This window comes from Crinia signifera, chromosome 11 (genome assembly GCF_055691185.1).
Source record: "Crinia signifera chromosome 11, ASM5569118v1, whole genome shotgun sequence".
In the NCBI taxonomy this organism is placed as follows: domain Eukaryota; kingdom Metazoa; phylum Chordata; class Amphibia; order Anura; family Myobatrachidae; genus Crinia; species Crinia signifera.
In genome coordinates, this window is record NC_139227.1 from 63,549,768 (window position 1) to 63,567,514 (window position 17,747).

The following is a 17,747-nucleotide window of genomic DNA, read 5'->3' on the forward strand; positions in this document are numbered from 1 at the left end:
TAGCATGCCCCTCCTCAGAATAAAATTCCTGATTTTTTGACACCAAATGTAAAAAACAAAACACTTTATTTTAAAAGTTCACATTCCACTTCACCATAAAAAGATAGCGATTGCTACTCGGTGAATCATGGTGAAACAAACCTTGAAATGTATTCGCCATGTGGTCATTGAATAGGGTGATTCACCGTTTTAGTCAGAAATTCGCCAAACAGCACAAATTCGCCATAAAAACATGGCGAATCAGGCTCATTGAATACCGCCCTCTGTAACCACTTGTTACTGTACAACCATATTGCCAGTGATTTCATGTGCTGTGGGAGATAAGTCGCCGGGAGCACGCTCCTGCTGCCAGCCCTTCATGGTAGCTGGTCGTAGGAGCATGCTCCTCTGATTATGCGTAAAAATAAAAAAAAAAAAAATCGCTGGTCGCTGATGAAAACGGTACACTGAGCAATATATTGCTGAGATATATTGCCAATACACTGAGCAATATATTGCTGAGCGATTTTAAGCCAAAATCGCTCAGCGACCAAATCGCACCATGTGTACACAGCTTTAGAGACATTCAAGTGCTATAACCAGGAAACAGTGTAGGTGCAGATAACAGTGATGTTGACAAATCTCCAAATTTAACGCCCCGAGCCATCTGATTTTTAGTCAGTTTCCCTGTGCAGTAAATCTGCGAATAATGCCTGTTAACACATAGATGGTGATTCAATTGTTTTGTGCTTCCTCCACTGGGTATCTATATGGATAAGTGTGCAGGGGTACAAAGAGGTTAGAAAGCTTCCCCTGACAGGGCATATTATGATATAAATCTATATCAGGATGTGCATGACTGACCCAAAGTGGGAGCATGGGCAATACTAAAGAGAACAGGACAGACATTTCAGGTAAGTGAAAAAACTGTTGGCTATCACAATTATTGCTAAATATGCAAAATGCCTTTAGGCTTGTCACTGAAACACACTGCTAACTTGTGTAATCACGTGCAAAAATAGTTACCTGTCAGTAACTATCTCCATTATTATACGCCCAAATGCCAAAGGAGTCCTTTATTTCAGCAATTACAAAAATGCAGACAAGACAAACTCCAGGGATCACTGAAAACAGAGCACCAGGGAGGGTTTTTATGTTGTTAAGCTCCAACCTTTCCAGCAAAAACACTTCTGTAAAGTGACAGGGAATGGCGAACCCACTACAAACATTCCAACAACCAAATCCTGGCATCGCAGTCTCAGTGGTACCTTTCATTCAAGGTATCCGGACTCATGATAGATTGACTCTAGGCCGACCACTAATGGACACCTTTAAATGGTTGAAATACTCAAGGTTGACGCTGACAGAAGCTCAACACAAGCAAAAGGTCGACAATGAAAAAGTTGGCATGAGTTTTTCATGTTTTTTATTGTTTAGACCGAGTTGGTTCACTATTTACCATCCACTAGGGCCGGGAGGGAGACTAGAATAGTGTGCCCGAAGCATGCCAAGTGGACGCTGTACACTTATATGGTGTCCATGTCGACACAGACATGAAAACCTTGTGTTGACCATGTCTATGTCAGCCTTTACCTTGTGTCAACCTAGAGTCAATCTAACATTTATACCATAACCCTTTTCAAAAAGTGCAGTCTCCTTAAAATGTATGAGCAGAGAATTACCCCTAAACTGCATAAAAATTAACAAGTTCAAAGATGGGGTCCCTTATGGTCTACAGGACTGGACTAACACTCACCAAACTAGTAGAGCCAAGTAATGGCCACACATCACTATCACAACATCATTGGAATACACAATAAAATGACAAATGGCGCACTACTGTAATCTTTGGCTGTGCAAATCGCAGGGAAACATTTTCTTCTTTTAAAATGTAATAATGGACACATTGGTGTGAATACTCGTTTCAAAGAGGAATGCCAATACAGTCTAAAGGTGGCCATACACACGCAGATTTATCTGCAGATCTGTCTGGTTGGAACAAAAACATGGTTATGGATGAGAGCAAATGACAGTTGACCATTTGCTTGGAAATGCTGGAAAACTAAGAAACTATCACTCATCCATAACCATGTTTTTGTTCCAACCAGCCAGATCTGAAGATAAATCTTACTAGTGTATGGGCACCTTAAGCAGTCAAATCGATGGGAGGGTTCCAATGCCCTGATCACCCCATTCTGATTGATAGCAATAAACACAAGGGTGCCCTCATAAGATGTGGCAGATTGTCTACTCTTCCAAAAAGTATTCTGTGTTGGGCTACATATTTTCTGCATCTCATTTAATAAGCAAACCACCCCCCCCCCCCCCCCCCCAACAAAAAAAATATATATATTTTCTGTAAATTCATGTCGAAAATAGTGAAAAAATAATCTGTGACAAAGTGGATAAGTCAGATTTCCAAACACTGCCTTACAGCTCAGAGTACGCTTGCTTGAATCCAGATTGTTAAGTAAATTGAATGAGGGACTCATTAAGTCACCTGTACTCAAATATGAACATCCTTAAAATCTGAAACTGTTAATAAATAAATAAATAACCTGGATTGTAATGATGGAAGTTTATGAAACTCCAGGTTAAAAGATTGGAGGGACGAGGTTTAGTGGAAAACAGTTATCATAAACTGATCAAGCCTGTCCCAATTTGGATACAACCAAAATAAATGATCATGTATCTGTGCAATGGCGAACAACTGAAAATAAATGAAAAATTTTTTGTGGCCTGCGCACTGTCCTCGGTTGTGCGGTGCTAGATGCTCCACTTTCCAGAAGACCAATCTGGATATACTAAATTAACTTAAATGGAGATTATTGCAGCTCTCTGCTCCTTGGTGTGTGTGTGTGTGTGGAAATGAGGTGAATGGCAGACAAGGGATGTTCTTTTTTTAAAACAATAATAGATTTTACGGTACTCGTTTCCAAGCACGGCGCCCGTCGGGTCCCATCGCATACCATAACATAAGGTATGCGATGGGACCCGTTCAGACCCGACAGACCCGATTTTCGGGTTTTAAAGACCTTTCCATACAATTTAAAATTCGGTTGCATCGCATGCCATTACAATGGCATGCGATGCGACGGACCCGATTTTACATTGTACCCAATAGTAAATGCACCCCCAGACCTGATTTTTAATTGTATACCCACATGATGGTTAATTATGTCAAATGCCCACCCTTTGTTAACGCAACGCCACAATAAACATCAACCCGAAGCGTGGCGAGCCCGCAGTACGCGTCATCTGACCTTTTCATACCCCCACTATCCACGTCGGTGTGGAGTTGATTTTATATACCCGAAGCGTGGCGAGCCCCGCGAGGGGACGCGGAATACTTCACATGTATTCCACGTCCCCTCGCGGGGATCGCTGCGCTCGCCACACTATATAATATCAACTCCACGCCAACATGGATAGTGGGGGTATGAAAAAGGTCGGAGGACGCGTACCGCCACCGCTCGCCATGCTTCGGGTTGGCGTTGATCGTGGTGTGGTGTTAACAATGGGGGGGCATTTGACATAGTAATTACCCATCAGGGTGGGTATACAATAAAAAAATCGGATCGATTTGGTCGCTTCGCATGCGATGCGATCTGACCAATTTTTTCGACCCGATGAGATACAATAGAAATCGGTGGCGCCGTGCTAAGAAACAAGTACCGATTTTACTTACAAAAATAAACAAGTTCAAATACACTTTGTATGCATAGGGGTACAGAAGTTATACACAGGTTTGTGGCAACAAAAAATGCCTGCAAATTACAGACCCGTTAGTTTAACATCAATTGTGGGTAAACTATTTGAAGGATTTTTAAGGGATGGTATCCAGGAATATTTAGACCATCACCGTCTACTCAGTACTAACCAACATGGGTTTGTGAAAAATTGTTCATGCCAAACTAATCTACTAGGGTTCTATGAAGAGGTTAGCAAAAACCTTGATAATGGAAATGCTGTAGATGTGATTTTCCTACATTTCGCTAAAGCATTTGATACTGTCCCACACAAGAGATTGATTAATAAAATGGAGAACCTAAGATTGGGTGAAAATAACTGCAGATAGGTAGGGAATTGGCTATGTAATAGAAAACAAAGAGTGGTTGTGAATGGTGCCGTATCAGATATGATACCGGTACTAAGTGGAGTGCCCCAGGGTTCGGTTTTGGGGCCCATTTTGTTTAACATTTTTATTAACGGTATTGGGATAGGGTTACTCAGCAATGTATCCATCTTTGCGGACGATACAAAACTTAGCAAAGTCATCAAATCATCAGAAGATGTCACCATGCTTCAAAATGATCTTGCAATTCTAGATGAGTGGGCAAAAAAATGGAAGATGAGGTTCAATGTAGATAAATGTAAGGTTATGCACCTTGGGAGACACAACCAGTGTGCAAGTTACAACCTTAGCGGAGAGGAACTGGGTAATTTCATACTTGAAAAGGATCTAGGAGTCCAAATAGACAGCAAACTGGGATGTAGTGCCCATTGTAATGTAGCTACAAAAAAGGCCAACAAAATTCTGGCATGTATTAAGAGGGGAATGGAAACTAGGGACTCAAGGGTAATTATGCCACTGTATAAAGCATTGGTGAGACCTCACCTCGAGTACGGAGTGCAGTTCTGGGCCCCACACTATAAAAAGGACATCATAGAATTAGAAAAAGTCCAAAGGCGAGCAACAAAGCTTATTAGGGGAATGGAGAATTTAAGCTACGGAAAGAGATTAAGCAATTTGGGACTATTTACATTAGAAAAGAGAGGTTAAAGGGGGGACATGCTCAACATGTACAAGTATATCAAGGGCCAATATAAGGAACTGTCACACACCCTCTTTTCTACTAGAAAGGAATCTAGGACACGAGGGCATGAGTACAGATTAGAAGAAAAAATATTTCATTCAGCTAGTAGAAAGAATTTCTTTACGGTCAGAACAGTCAAACTCTGGAACTCTCTTTTCGGAGAGGTGGTAACGGCTGGCTCATTAAATGCGTTCAAGGCAAAGTTGGACAAACATTTACTGGAGAAAAACATCCATGGGTACAAATAAGAAATATAATTTGTCTGTAAAATATCAGAACCTACCAAATCAGCAATGGATATCTATACCAGGTTGAACTAGATGGACGCAAGTCTTTTTTCAGCCTTACCTACTATGTACTATAACACTTGAATGAAATGGATACAGAACACTGTAGCAGAAAGATACAGGTTGGGTGTCCCAATAATGCTACATGCAGTGTGGTGTACTGGTCGCCAAATTAATGGGTAGTTGGATGCATTAATGGAATAGGGTGGAGGGTTGGGTGGGTGGATAGTGGGTGGACAGTGTTTAGATGGGTGCACGGTGGCGGCATCCCGCTTAGCCGTGTTAAACAGTGTAATCCTGTGTGCTTGATGACAATTGCTCTAGGCTGGTAGCGGGCTTGGTGGGGGGGGGGGGTGTTTCCTCCGTGGGGGGTGAGATGGAGGTATTCGACATGGGAGTGGGAGCGGCAGAGATGGGTTTCAGTGGTGGCAGTGGGTCTAGTCATTCCTTGTGTCCTGTCGCGGTTGTAGTTCTGTGTGGATTTCAGGCTGTTGTGCCGTCTGCCCTCACAGCTCTATGCTGCAGCCGTGGAGCGTCTGACAGCGAGCGCCGGCTGGAGGAGGTGTGGGTAACCCGTTCTGTCCTGGTGCCTGTCTTATGGACCCCACGCCTACTCACCTAGGCAAGACCAGAACGGAGAGGGACCAGGAACGAGAGTAGGTGGGGGTCCGTAAGATAGGCACCAGGTCAGAAGGGGTTACCCACACCGCCTCCAGCCTGCTCTCGCTGTCAGACGCTCCATGTTCCCGGCATAGAGCTGTGAGGGCAGACGGCACAACAGCCTGAAACCCATACAGCACTACAACCACGACAGGACACAAGGAATGACCAGACCCACTGCCACCACTGAAACCCGTCACTGCACTGCCGCTCCCACTGCGAATACCTCCATCTCGCCACCCACCCCACCAAACCCGCTACCAGCCCGAGAGCAATTGTCATCAAGCACACAGGATTACACAATTTAACACGGCCAAGTGAGACACCGCCCCCGTGCACCCACGGGACACTGTCCACCCAATACCCATTAATGCATCCAACTACCCATTAATTTGGGGACCAGTGCACCACACTGCATTTAGCATTATTGGGACACCCAACCTGTATCTTTCTGCTACAATTTTCTGTAACCATTTCATTCAAGTGTTATTGTGCATATTTTTGTAGCCACAAACCTGTGTATAACTTCTGTACCCTTATGCATACAAAGTGTATTTGAACTTGTTTATTTTTTAAGTAAAATCTATTATGGTTTTAAAAAAAAGAACATCCCTTGTCTGCCATTCACCTCATTTCCACACACACACACATGCACCAAGGAGCAGAGCGCTGCACTAATCTCCATTTAAGTTCAACTGAAAATAAATGATGGTGATAAATGACTGAAAAGACAGGCTAACAAGGGGGTATGGGTAAAATCCGGACCAGGACAAAACCCCCGGACCGCCGGACCAGATATCAAACTCTGCATTTTGGAGCTTGTAGCGTCCGGTCCGGGGGGTGTCCTGTCCGGGGGGCTGCCTGTGACACCTGTCACCAGGGAGTGGAGGAGGGGGAGAATAAAGTCTCCCTGTATGGTCCGGGCATGTAGCAAAAACCGGACGGTCTGGACCACACGGGGAGGCTGTAATCTCCCCTCCCCCATATCCCTGGTGATAGCCATCACAGGGACCCCCCCAGACAAGACACCCCCCGAACAGGACACCCCCCGGACCGGACCCTACAAGCTCCGGACTGCAAATTTAGATGTCCTGTCTGGCGGTCCGGAGTCCAGTCCGGGTCCGGTTTTTACATAGTCCCCTAACAAGGAGCCAACTATACACTAAAGAAACATATAGCAACGGGTAAAACCTGTGCAATGTTAAACCATAGGGAATGTTGTGTAACTGCGACCATGTTGGTGAACTTATAGTAGATGATAGTGATGTGATGGAACCATGGAGGGTGAGCCTGTGCAGCTGGAGAAGAGCCAAGATGGGGGAGTGAACCAATTAGATGTGGAGCAGATTCAAAATATGGAAGGATTTGGAACAACATACAGACAACTCAATGTAGGACACTTAATGGTAGGAGTTTAAAACATAATGAAGAAAAGTCCACCAATTTGATATAGCTAGTGTATTGGTAACAAAGACCAATCCAAGATTGAAAAGCAGGGGTCCCATCACATGCATAATAAAATTATCTCAATGAGGAAGATTCTCAGTAACAGTGGGGGACACAGAGCAATCGTGAAGACAGCTGTAGGATAAAGGATCTGTGCTGTGAAACAGTGGAATCATTTAAAAATAAGGATTTGACAGGGTCACTGAGGAAAGGGCAGGAACAATGGGTTTCAGACCAGGGCACATATAACGACTAAAGGAACCTGTGCAATGTGAGATTGATGGATGGAGGACATAGATTCATGCAGCAGGGCACGTCAGATATTTGGGTGTACTTTAATAAAGAGGGTGTATATATAAGAAGGCTGAGTTATAAAACCATCTGTAAGATCTCAATTTACAACACAAATCATTCAAGCCAACAGAGATTTACATAAACCAGGGCATCTGCAAAAATAGGCACGGTGGAAGATTTCCGGATAGCGGTATCAGGAGAATCCTAGGCTGTATCTGAGAACGTAATCAAGAACTAGGCCACAAACCCACCGGCGGGAAACGAGCGTTGTACTTCTTCTTCTTGCTCGGCATCGTTGATTGAGAGTTGTCTCCCCCACCGAAGATCGCAAAAGGGGAGAACAATTAGGACCTCAACCGCCTAGAGGACTGTCAAGATATGTCTGCAAAAAGATGTTCAATAAAGTTCATCCTATTGTGTATAAAAAAATACTTCCTAGTGCACGGCAGTCAGTGTATTGTACGTCTGTTACGTGAACAATAAAGCTGATTGACATAAATACTCGACATAACCTAAATTATGTTTCTGTCACCGAGCAATAGTACATTTTTAGCAACAGAAACTGTCTGTCCTGTCCCTCTACTTACTCTAACGTTTATTTTGTTAGTTCGCTTTTATGTTGTTAATAAAGTTTGGAAAATACACAACTACTAGATTTCCTTCATACCAAGACGATCGATGTCGCCTAGGCAACTGGGCCTAGAGCCGGAAGTATTATTCTGCTGACAGATGAGAACGGATCCCTGCATATAGTAAGATAACTATAGTTACCTTAATACGTAACAAGCATTTTTCTTTTTAATTATATTTTTTCCCACTTCACATCATCTTCAACTGCTTCCATAAATATTGCATGTACGTCGTTCTCAATCTCTATTATTATTATTATTATTATTTTATTATTATGTAATGTTTTAGTCTTCTGTCACTTTCTCAGCTCTTGTGATGTCATCAGAAAAGTTAAATGGTCATTCATTGTCTGCATACTTATACAAATCTTAAAAATGGTAAATTGGGCAATATTGTAGATCTGTTCTCAACAATTTATTTTTTGAGAAATGTAGATCCCAGGTACACATAAAAATAATTTCCTATGACATTTGGTAAAAATTAAAACACCTAAACATATTTCTTCGGTACTTGAAACTGTAGTTTATTAGCAGTTTCTTATATAGCGCATACATATTCCACAGCGCTTTACCGAGTATAGTTGAACATTCACATCAGTCCCTGCCCCATTTGAGTTTACAATCTATGTTCCCTAACACATATACACGCACACACAGACATTATAGGGTTAATTTTTTTGTTGGGAGCTAATTAACCTACCAGTATATTTTTGGATTGTGGGAGGAAACCGGAGTACCCGGAGGAAACCCACGCAAGTACAGGGAGAATATACAAACTCCGCACAATTAGGGCCATGGTGGGAATCAAACCCATGACCTCAGCGCTGTGAGGCAGTAATGCTAACCATTACACCATCCGTACTGTAGTTTCACGGTGGCAGCTGGCCTCCCGCTCTTTCCGATCCACATCAACCTTGCGCTCGCCACACTTTATAAAATCAACTCCACGCCGACGTGGATAGTTCATACACCCACTATCCACGTCGGCGTGGAGTTGATTTTATAAAGTGTGTGCCTTTGCTGCTGGATCACCGGGCTCCTCTGCTTCTTGCTGCTGCCACCCACCCTCCACATGGCCCGCCCGGAGCACAGGGTAAGGAGCAGGCACAGTGGGGGGGGGGGGGAGCAAACACGGGGGAGGCACAGAGAAAGGAGCAGGCATGGATGGGACACGGGGTAAGGAATAGGCACAGGGTGTAAGGAGCAGATACAGTGGGCACAGGGTAGGCATCAGGCACAGGGTAAGGAGCAAGCACATGGGGGACAGGGTAGACATCATACACAGGGTAAGGAGCAGGCACAGGGGATACAGAGTAGGCATCAGGCACAGGGGGCTTGGGGATAAGGGGTGGGGGTGCGAAACATGCCCTTGCTCCGGGCACTGTGGCACCTAGCTACACCACTGGTGCTGCCACTGCGCCTGTCTCTGTGTTTGACAGGCAGCAGAGGAAAGAGAGGAATGAGAGCAACAGCAGTAGGCACAGGACTCAGGAGGGCTTACATCAGATGGCAGCAGCAGGGGAAGTCCCTGTACCTTCCTCAGGTCCAGGATAGCAAGTGCTGATTGGAGGAGCCTATCACATGCTCCTCTGATACCTGGAACACAGAGGATCTCATAGCATGGTTCCCTCTGTGAGTATTCACGAAGCACCCTGCATCCTCTATCTCTGTAGCTCCTGCCTCTCTGCCGGTTCTCTCTCTCTCCCCAGCATCCATCCCACCTTCGCCCTGCCCAGCATCCATCCCACCTTCTCCCTTCCCAGCATCTGTCCCACCTTCTCCCTGCCCAGCATCTGTCCCACCATCTCCCTGCCCAGCATCTGTCCCACCATCTTCCTGCCCAGTACCTGCCCCCTTTCTTTAATTTATCTTGCAAGTAAATTAAATTACCAACTTGAAGTTTTAAGGTGAGGAAATGTGTATTGCGAATCTTATACCGCCCATACATGGTGCGATGAACTAGATTGCATGTGATGTGCTAAAGTACTGTGCGTTTTGAACTAGATACGATGCGATCTAGTTCAAAAAGTACATGCAGCACATACTTTTTGTGCTGTACGTTGTCATTGCACTGTGTGTGGGCACCTTAAGAACTTTTTTGGTAAATTTATGAAATGAATTGCGAAATAAATTGTACAAATTTGCTGTAATAACATTACTAGTTTTTCCATAATTGGTTCATAAAATATTTTTGTAAAAAAGCAACTCCAATTACTGTAGTAAGATTATAAACACTATTTTTAGACCCCAAATCTCTGACACATTAAAATAAATGGAGTTGTGGAACTAACATTTATGTACTCGACTTAAGTTCAAGGGTTTATATTCACTGTCAGGCAGATTATATTCCGACAGTTTGCTGATTTACATCAGCTCATACCTCCCAACTTCTGTGTTGGAGCGCCCAAAAAGGGGGCGGGGTGTATGCAAATGAGGACGCGGCTTATGCTAATTAGCCGCAACCTGATTTTCATACAGCATGCGCACAGCGTCTATTCTATTAGATTGGGGGGTCTCCCAACTGCCACCCCCCGCAGCGGGACAATGCCTGCCGCGGGTGGGACAGCGGGACAGGACCCGAAAATCGGGACTGTCCCGCTGTAATGGTGACAGTTGGGAGGTATGTCAGCTAGTCTGGTGGAATATATTCCGCCAGTTTAAAATTCCACCTATTCGGAATTCTTTGCTAGCGGAAAGCATCCTGGCGGAAGATCAAACAGGCATTCCGCCTGATAGCACCCTCCCCGCCGCCATGAGCGGGACCATCTGGCAGTGAATATTAATGAGCAGGCCTCGGCTCCAGTGCTGCTGGGTATAGTGGAGCTGACAATCACATAAATAAGATGCAGGGGCCCCTGGTTCCCACTCATCCCCACTCATCAGCTGTCATCACCCCCGAGGGCCACAAGGAATCTGCAGAGCCCAAGTATATAAAAAAATAAGCAAAACCGTTGAAGATAATGTAGGATAAGTACAGGGTACTTGGCTACATAAGCAGACAATGCTGTAATAAGTATCAGGGTGGCAGAAAACTGAAGGATTTTGTGTCATCGAAGTGAGTAATAAGTAGAAAATAGTTTAAGTAAGAGAAGGAAAAGAGCACGAGGGAAGGGGGCTCTGCTTGTTAGAGTACATTTAATATACCATCCTCTTGTCACACCGTTCTCAGTTTAATATATTCAACTCAGAAAGTAAAAAGTCCCTGTCCCCCCTCCCAGGTTCATTCTTCCTGGAATCCACAATTTCTTATCATGCCTCGACACCCCCCCCCCCCCCCCCCCCCATCCGCAAATAATAAATAGGGGGGCAAATAGTGTCATAGCACATTCCAAAAGAGTTATATACTTCTGCATTTGCTAATGTTAGCAATGACAACCTGCCCCAAGTAACATGCAGACTGCTCCTTTGCTTCCCTACATCTCAGCTGTATTGTGTACTGAGACGTGCTGCTAATTATTATCTGTGCTGTTTTTGTTCTGCAGTTACTGTTATGTTTAGATCTGTGTTCCCTGTATTGTTCTCATATGTGTTCGGTGCTGCATACAACTGTGGCGCCTTACAAATAAAATATAATAATAATGTGGGCAATGATGAGATAATATTAAAATAGCAATAATTCCGTTGTTATCATGGCAGCTGTGCAAAAATGTTGGACTGCGAGGAGGTCGACAGGTTTTCAAGAGGAGCAGAAGAACATGCTGCAGAGGCGATGGCTGCTGATATGGACCCTTGGATAATCTTTGATGCACGAAAGACTCCTCGAGCTGAGTTTGATGAGTGGTTGGAGACATATTTGCCTTCGAGGGTTTCCCGGTTTGGAAACCCTCAAGAAGGATCTGGACCAGTAGGTTGGGTAGCTGTGTATGGTCCAGGGTTCTCCCCAGAGAAATCAGGTCACAAGGCCCTTCAGGATGACTGGGATAAGCTGCAAAGTGCAGGGCGCAAAGTTAACTATGAACTTGTTCGTGAATTAGCCCTCAATTATGGAGTGACATCTGGAAAGTGGCTCATGCATTTAGAAACCGGTTTCAAGGTTGATCATGCTTGGCGTGGGATTGCTAATGCAGTGGTTGATGGTCGCCTTGATGTAGCCAAAGTGAGCCCTCACCAACCAGAGAGCAAGCATGTTATATGTGTGTATAATCAGGACTTTACAGATGAAGAAAGCATCATGCAAACAGATGCTATAATCCGCAGCTCGGGCATAAAATGTCTCCTGAGTTACAAGCCAGACGTGTATACCTATTTAGGTATCTACAGAAACAACCAGTGGCAGATGTGCCCCACCATCTATGAAAGCCAATATGATCTGGAATGCATTCCTCGCAGGTCCAGAGTTACCAACAAAGTTAGTAATATAGAAGTGACCTAAAGAGAAGAACTCTTTTGTGAAAATGCTAAATGATTATTTACAAAACATTACTTTGATTTTTTATTTTTTTTTGGACTGTTCATTTTTTTTTTTCTAGGCCAAAAGCAGAACTAGCAAGCTTTTGATTTCAACTGATTATTCTGATGCAAATGTGTTTACAATAAACAAATGTGTGAATATGTGTATGGTTGATAGGCATGTGTTTGAATGGCGGTTTAACTGTTTATGAATCTCTGTGCATTATTTAGAGTCAGTCTGAAATGTTTCACCGATGTCAGCAAATATAAAGCTTCAGCTCCATCTCCTTAACTAACCTGGCTGAGGAGAGACCCGTGGATTGTAACTGGAGGTGTGGCTTCTGCATGCCTTCACAAGAAGTGAAACTGCTAACAGCCCATAGATGACAAACCCACAAGTGAATTGGATGCTGTAACAAGGGATTTGTAGCATACATAACTATTTATTATGACCTTTTAGGGCAGTGGTAGCCAATTCCAGTCCTCGAGAGCTACTAACAGCTGACATTTTACAGACAACCCAGCTGCTGCACAGGTGCACTCATTACTCACTAACACATTTTAAAAGATCCACAGGTAGAGCTAATTACTTCAATTTTGATTCTGTGAGGAGATCTGGAAAACATTAACTGTTGGTAGCTCTCGAGGACTGGAGATGGCTACCCCAGCTTTAGGGTATATGCAGGCATGTAAAATGACAGTGTACTGTACATAATAGTTACAATACATCCTTGCTGTCAACACTTTTATGCCAGGAAGAACGTGCAGTGCAGACTTCAAAGGGTGGAGTATGAAATTTGAATGCTTAGCATACAGACAGTCAAAATCCGGATGTGTTGCTGTAAGTATTAAAACCCTAGAACCCATGCATCTTAACCTTAACCGTTCTATCCTACAGCCTAACACCCCCACAGCATTACCCTAGCTACAGTATAACCTCCCAAAGCCTAATCTGGACAACCCCCAAGCTTTATTCTAACATCCACAACAGCCTAACCCTCCATCTAATGCAGCCTAACCCTTCACCTAATGCCTACCCCTCCAATGTGATCCATAAGAATTCTGAACTCTGGAATTCCACTGTCTGTGTTCTGACTGCCAGCACCCTGACAACTTCTGATTCCAGAGAGTCACTTTTGCGAATTTTGATGGACATTTTAGTTACACTACGATTGCATGCCAACACCACGCCCTGAGTGATATATTTACTAAATGTTTGGTTTTAGAATTGGAGATGTTTCCATAGTGACCAAATTCTAGATATTAACTTCTAGAAAGTAAAATCACCTCAGTTGCTATGGGCACCATCTTCACTTCTAAAAACTCTCACATTAATAAATATATCCCTCAGTGTACTTCTTGTGTGCTTGTGCACACACTTACCATGACTCCATGCCTTTTCAAGGCCTGGTCTTTTCCTTTTTGTATGCTGTCTCAAGTATTTGATAACTAAATAAAGGGGTATGGGTCATAGGGTTGACAAGAGGAAGGTTGACATGCATCAAGGTCAACATGGCCCTTATTCTGATCGGTGCGGCCAGATCAGAATATGCGGCCAGGACCGTGCAGGCGAATCCCCGCCTTCCATACGGATCGCCACCTCCGTCCGTACGCGGATATGTGGCGGTCCGCATGAAAGTGGACGGGGATACGCCTCCTCCATCTTGGGAGCAGCCCCTGCATTCGATGGTCGCCGAACATCGAATGCAGGGCCGCACGCTCCACCAGCGCCCGCCACCCTAGACCACACGGACACTTGTCCGTATGAAATCATGTATGGGGGCGGGCAGCTGACATCCGGCGATGTCAGATGCCCGCCCCCTACACATGCGTCACGGCTTCATTACCATGCATACGCCCTGCGTTTGCATGGGAACGCCCATGAAACGCGGGGCGTATGCATAGGGTAATGAGGCTAAGTAGCCCTTCACGCCCCTCTCCGCCCCCTGTGCGGCGTCTAAAGAATAGGTACGGCGAAACCGCCTGCACATGCGCAGAGTGACCTCTGCACATGCGCAGTCGGAAACCATCGGCGGTCCGACCGCATGCGGAAAAATCCGCACCGATCAGAATAAGGGCCCATGTCTGAAGGTCGACATGGGATTCGGTTGACACAAGCATTAGGCTGACATGGAATTTTTCACTTTTTAATCCCAAATGTCGTCATGGACACTATTTTATTTTCCCACCACGCTCTAGTGGATGATTGGGCATGAAATACCGCCTCTCGGCACATGTTGGCTAAAAATAAAGTGAAAAAACCCATGTCGACATTTGGCTGTCGACATCCCCCATGATGACCTAATGAACATGTCAACCTAACCCCATGTCGACATTCATGCATGTCGACCTTCAGTGATCGACCTAATACAAGTCGACAATTGCAACTTGCCAATAGCATTTCAGACTGACTCCCAATATGTGCATTTTTTTTTCTTTTTAAATGCTGCACTCAGTTTATGTTTCTTCATAGTCTCTTGCTGTGCTTTGCAATCATGTCATTATCACCATGTGTGCTTATGGGCCTAATTCAGACCTGATCGCTGCTGTGTGAATTCTTAGAGCGGCCAATTATCGTTAGACTGCGCCTGCATCTGAGCCATAATGTGTGTGCGAGACGCCATCCAGCTATGACATCCTGCTACTTTTTTGATCAAGGTGATTGACAGAAAGCCGACATTTAGGAGTGGTAACCAGCAATTTTATGGGAGTGCCTGAAGAAACGCATATGTGCCTAGGGAAACACAGACGTGCCCAATCATTTTAGGGGAGGGTTTGTTGACGTCTGCTCTGGCCATGATCAGCTTGTTTCTGTTGCAGCCACCGAGTGTCCAGGGCTACTAAGAGACTGCACACACTGGGAAATCTGTTTGATTGTGAGTAATCTAAAACTACTTGTCTATGGGCAGTATCCAATTAGTATTTTACTGCTGTCCACTCAGCCCTGAAAAGCCGGCACTTATTGGAGAGTATGTTTTGTGTAGCTTAGGCACATAAAGCAAAATCCCCAATTACCGGCCTTTAGATGAGACATGTTTTTTTTCCCATGGGTTTAGGAATTTATACCAGATCCCATTTTTTGTGGAAAAAAAGGGGGGGGGGGGGGGGCTATAATTGGATAGCTTGATAATGACAATCAGGCTTAAATTGCAAATTTAGCCAATTTTTTCGGCTTAAGTATTAGTGCTGCTAATAGGATACCACCTAAATCTGTAAGATACATTCCTAAAGATAACATAAAGAAACAATGAATGAAATCATTTTGTAAAGTTTGAAAGGGTAACCCAATTGTAAGGTGGAACAGGACATGTATAAACTGCAATATGAAGCTATAAAACCTGTGTAATGTATGAGTATTCATATGAATGTGTACAATAGAGGGTGGCCATAATTAAGCGTTCCCTATTTGGAACCATATGTAGCGCAATATAATAACAATAATGTCACCAGTTTTTGTCAGGAGACTAATTAGGACACGAGAAGCCAGATTCTAAAAAAAAAAAAAAAATAATAATAATTAGTGCAACAAGTTGCTGATAGGGGGTATTTGTACAATGTGAAAACAGCGTGAAAATGTGCAGATAATGAGACACAAGACTAAAATAATCAAGCTTTATTGTGTTATATTAATGTATACATTAAAAAACAGTAAACATTTGTCTGTACATTTTCTCAATGTTTTCACATTATACGGTGCCATATTGCCCCTACAGTGACCTTTTGTACTAAAATGCTTTTGTGGAATCCTGTTTCCCTTTTCATTATCCGTCAACAAAATACAGTGACCTTCTGGTTGTTTGATCAAGCTACAAATGGCTCTTTAATAAGCAAAGTTAAATTATGACTATGCTGTGTATGTATGTACACATATATTACATAGACACACACATATAGGATGGTTCAGTCCAATTCTTCCCCAACTGTGTGCTTACCCCACTCCAGGCATACAGTGGTCTTTCGTCCTCTGCAGCTGGTCTGTCATGTCATTAGGGAAAGAGGACAGTCACATTTTGCACCCTGTACACATGTCCGAAACAGGGTAGACCATAACCCAGTGGAACCACTGCATTAACCAATTATTATACATATAAATATGTAACATTTTGCATACATTGTGTGTATTAACTTAAAACAAAATGTACATGTTGATATCCTCCTGATGTGAACAAGTATGTCCAAATGTTCCTCACGCATACAAAGCATTAAAATGTATTATCACTTTCAAATTCAAGGTGTCTATATATTTGTATGTAATGTAACTTTTTATTAAAGTAATCCATATTAAGGCCTGGAACATCACTAAAATAACACAATGTACCTGAAATGACTTTTGTTTGTAAAATACTAAACCTACTCTGCGTTGTTAATGAAAGCAGGTTGAAGAACTTTTTAAAAAATAAATCACAAATCAAGGGTTTGTTTTTTTGTAGCTTTTATACATGAAAAATCGTACTTAGTATAACATTAAAAGAGAGTGACCAGTGTATGTAGCGGTAGCAGGGGAAAAAACAGAATATGGAAAGCAAATACATGGAGGAATATGATCATCGTCAATTGGTAGGTGCAGTAAGTCACGCAAAGAGATTGAATAATGACTGATCACAATAAATTAGGGTAACGTATGGCTGTAGGATGGCATTTTTTAAATAAAGGTCCTAGAACTAAAAAGTCAAGAAAACGAGTTAAAGAGATGAGAGGTTCCTACAAAGAGGCAGTTCCATAACAAAACATGCAAGGTATATTTTTAATATATAAGGTGCAATAAGTACACTTTATATTATAATTGAATATGTGAATCTTGCTAGAACTGGTCTCATGCCATGCTGTGTGTTTGGAACATGTTTTAAACTGCAAATTAGAGGAGGGTAATTCAATAGTTAATCAGTTGCAAAGTTTTAACCTGTATACAAGATGATGAAGTGATTCATTAGCACAGTAATATTTTGGACAAGAAAGTTTAGCTTGTAAGCAAATCAAGCTACATCTAAAGGACAAAAGATAACCTAGATAATGTGCACAATAAAGCTAAAGGCAATGGGGGTTATTCTGATTTACTCGGAAAGGAGCAATCACTCTCTAATGGACAAAACCATGTGCACTGCAGGTGGGGCAGATGTAACATCTGCAGAGAGGGTTAGATTTGGGTGGGGTTTTACTTCAAAGTGAGATCTACTGTATATTGCAGTGTAAAAATAAAGCAGCAAGCATTTACCCTGTACAGAAACAATAGTGTTCATTCTAGCACC

General features: G+C 43.2%; 2 protein-coding genes across 3 annotated transcripts in view; one reads left to right on the forward strand and one right to left on the reverse strand.

Moving 5' to 3' along the window:
• The window catches only part of DRAP1 (DR1 associated protein 1), a 37,952-nt gene extending 30,059 nt beyond the window's left edge, over positions 1 to 7,893 (reverse strand). The window contains exon 1 of the mRNA XM_083165320.1: positions 7,735 to 7,893. Coding sequence (XP_083021446.1) covers positions 7,735 to 7,776 — 42 coding nt within the window. The 5' untranslated portion in view covers positions 7,777 to 7,893. The remainder of the gene's footprint in view (positions 1 to 7,734) is intronic.
• A 95-nt stretch (positions 7,894 to 7,988) lies between these two features.
• Positions 7,989 to 16,910, forward strand: C11H11orf68 (chromosome 11 C11orf68 homolog). Of its 2 annotated transcripts, none has more exons than XM_083165318.1 (2): positions 7,989 to 8,235; positions 11,749 to 16,910. In XM_083165318.1, exons 1-2 carry the CDS (start codon positions 8,213 to 8,215, stop codon positions 12,482 to 12,484), a joined length of 759 nt encoding a protein of 252 aa, XP_083021444.1. In that variant the 5' UTR covers positions 7,989 to 8,212; the 3' UTR covers positions 12,485 to 16,910. The 2 variants fall into 2 exon arrangements, with proteins under 2 accessions (XP_083021444.1, XP_083021445.1); XM_083165319.1 differs by having other exon boundaries at positions 8,214 to 8,338.
• The last annotated feature ends 837 nt before the right edge of the window (positions 16,911 to 17,747 follow it).

Excerpts from the sequence above, each read along its gene's own strand:
- C11H11orf68 (XM_083165318.1), top strand. The coding sequence starts at position 8,213 with ATGAGAACGGATCCCTGCATATA. Across the intron at positions 8,236-11,748 it reads AGAACGGATCCCTGCATATA|CTGTGCAAAAATGTTGGACT; the intron begins GTAAGATAACTA and ends TTATCATGGCAG.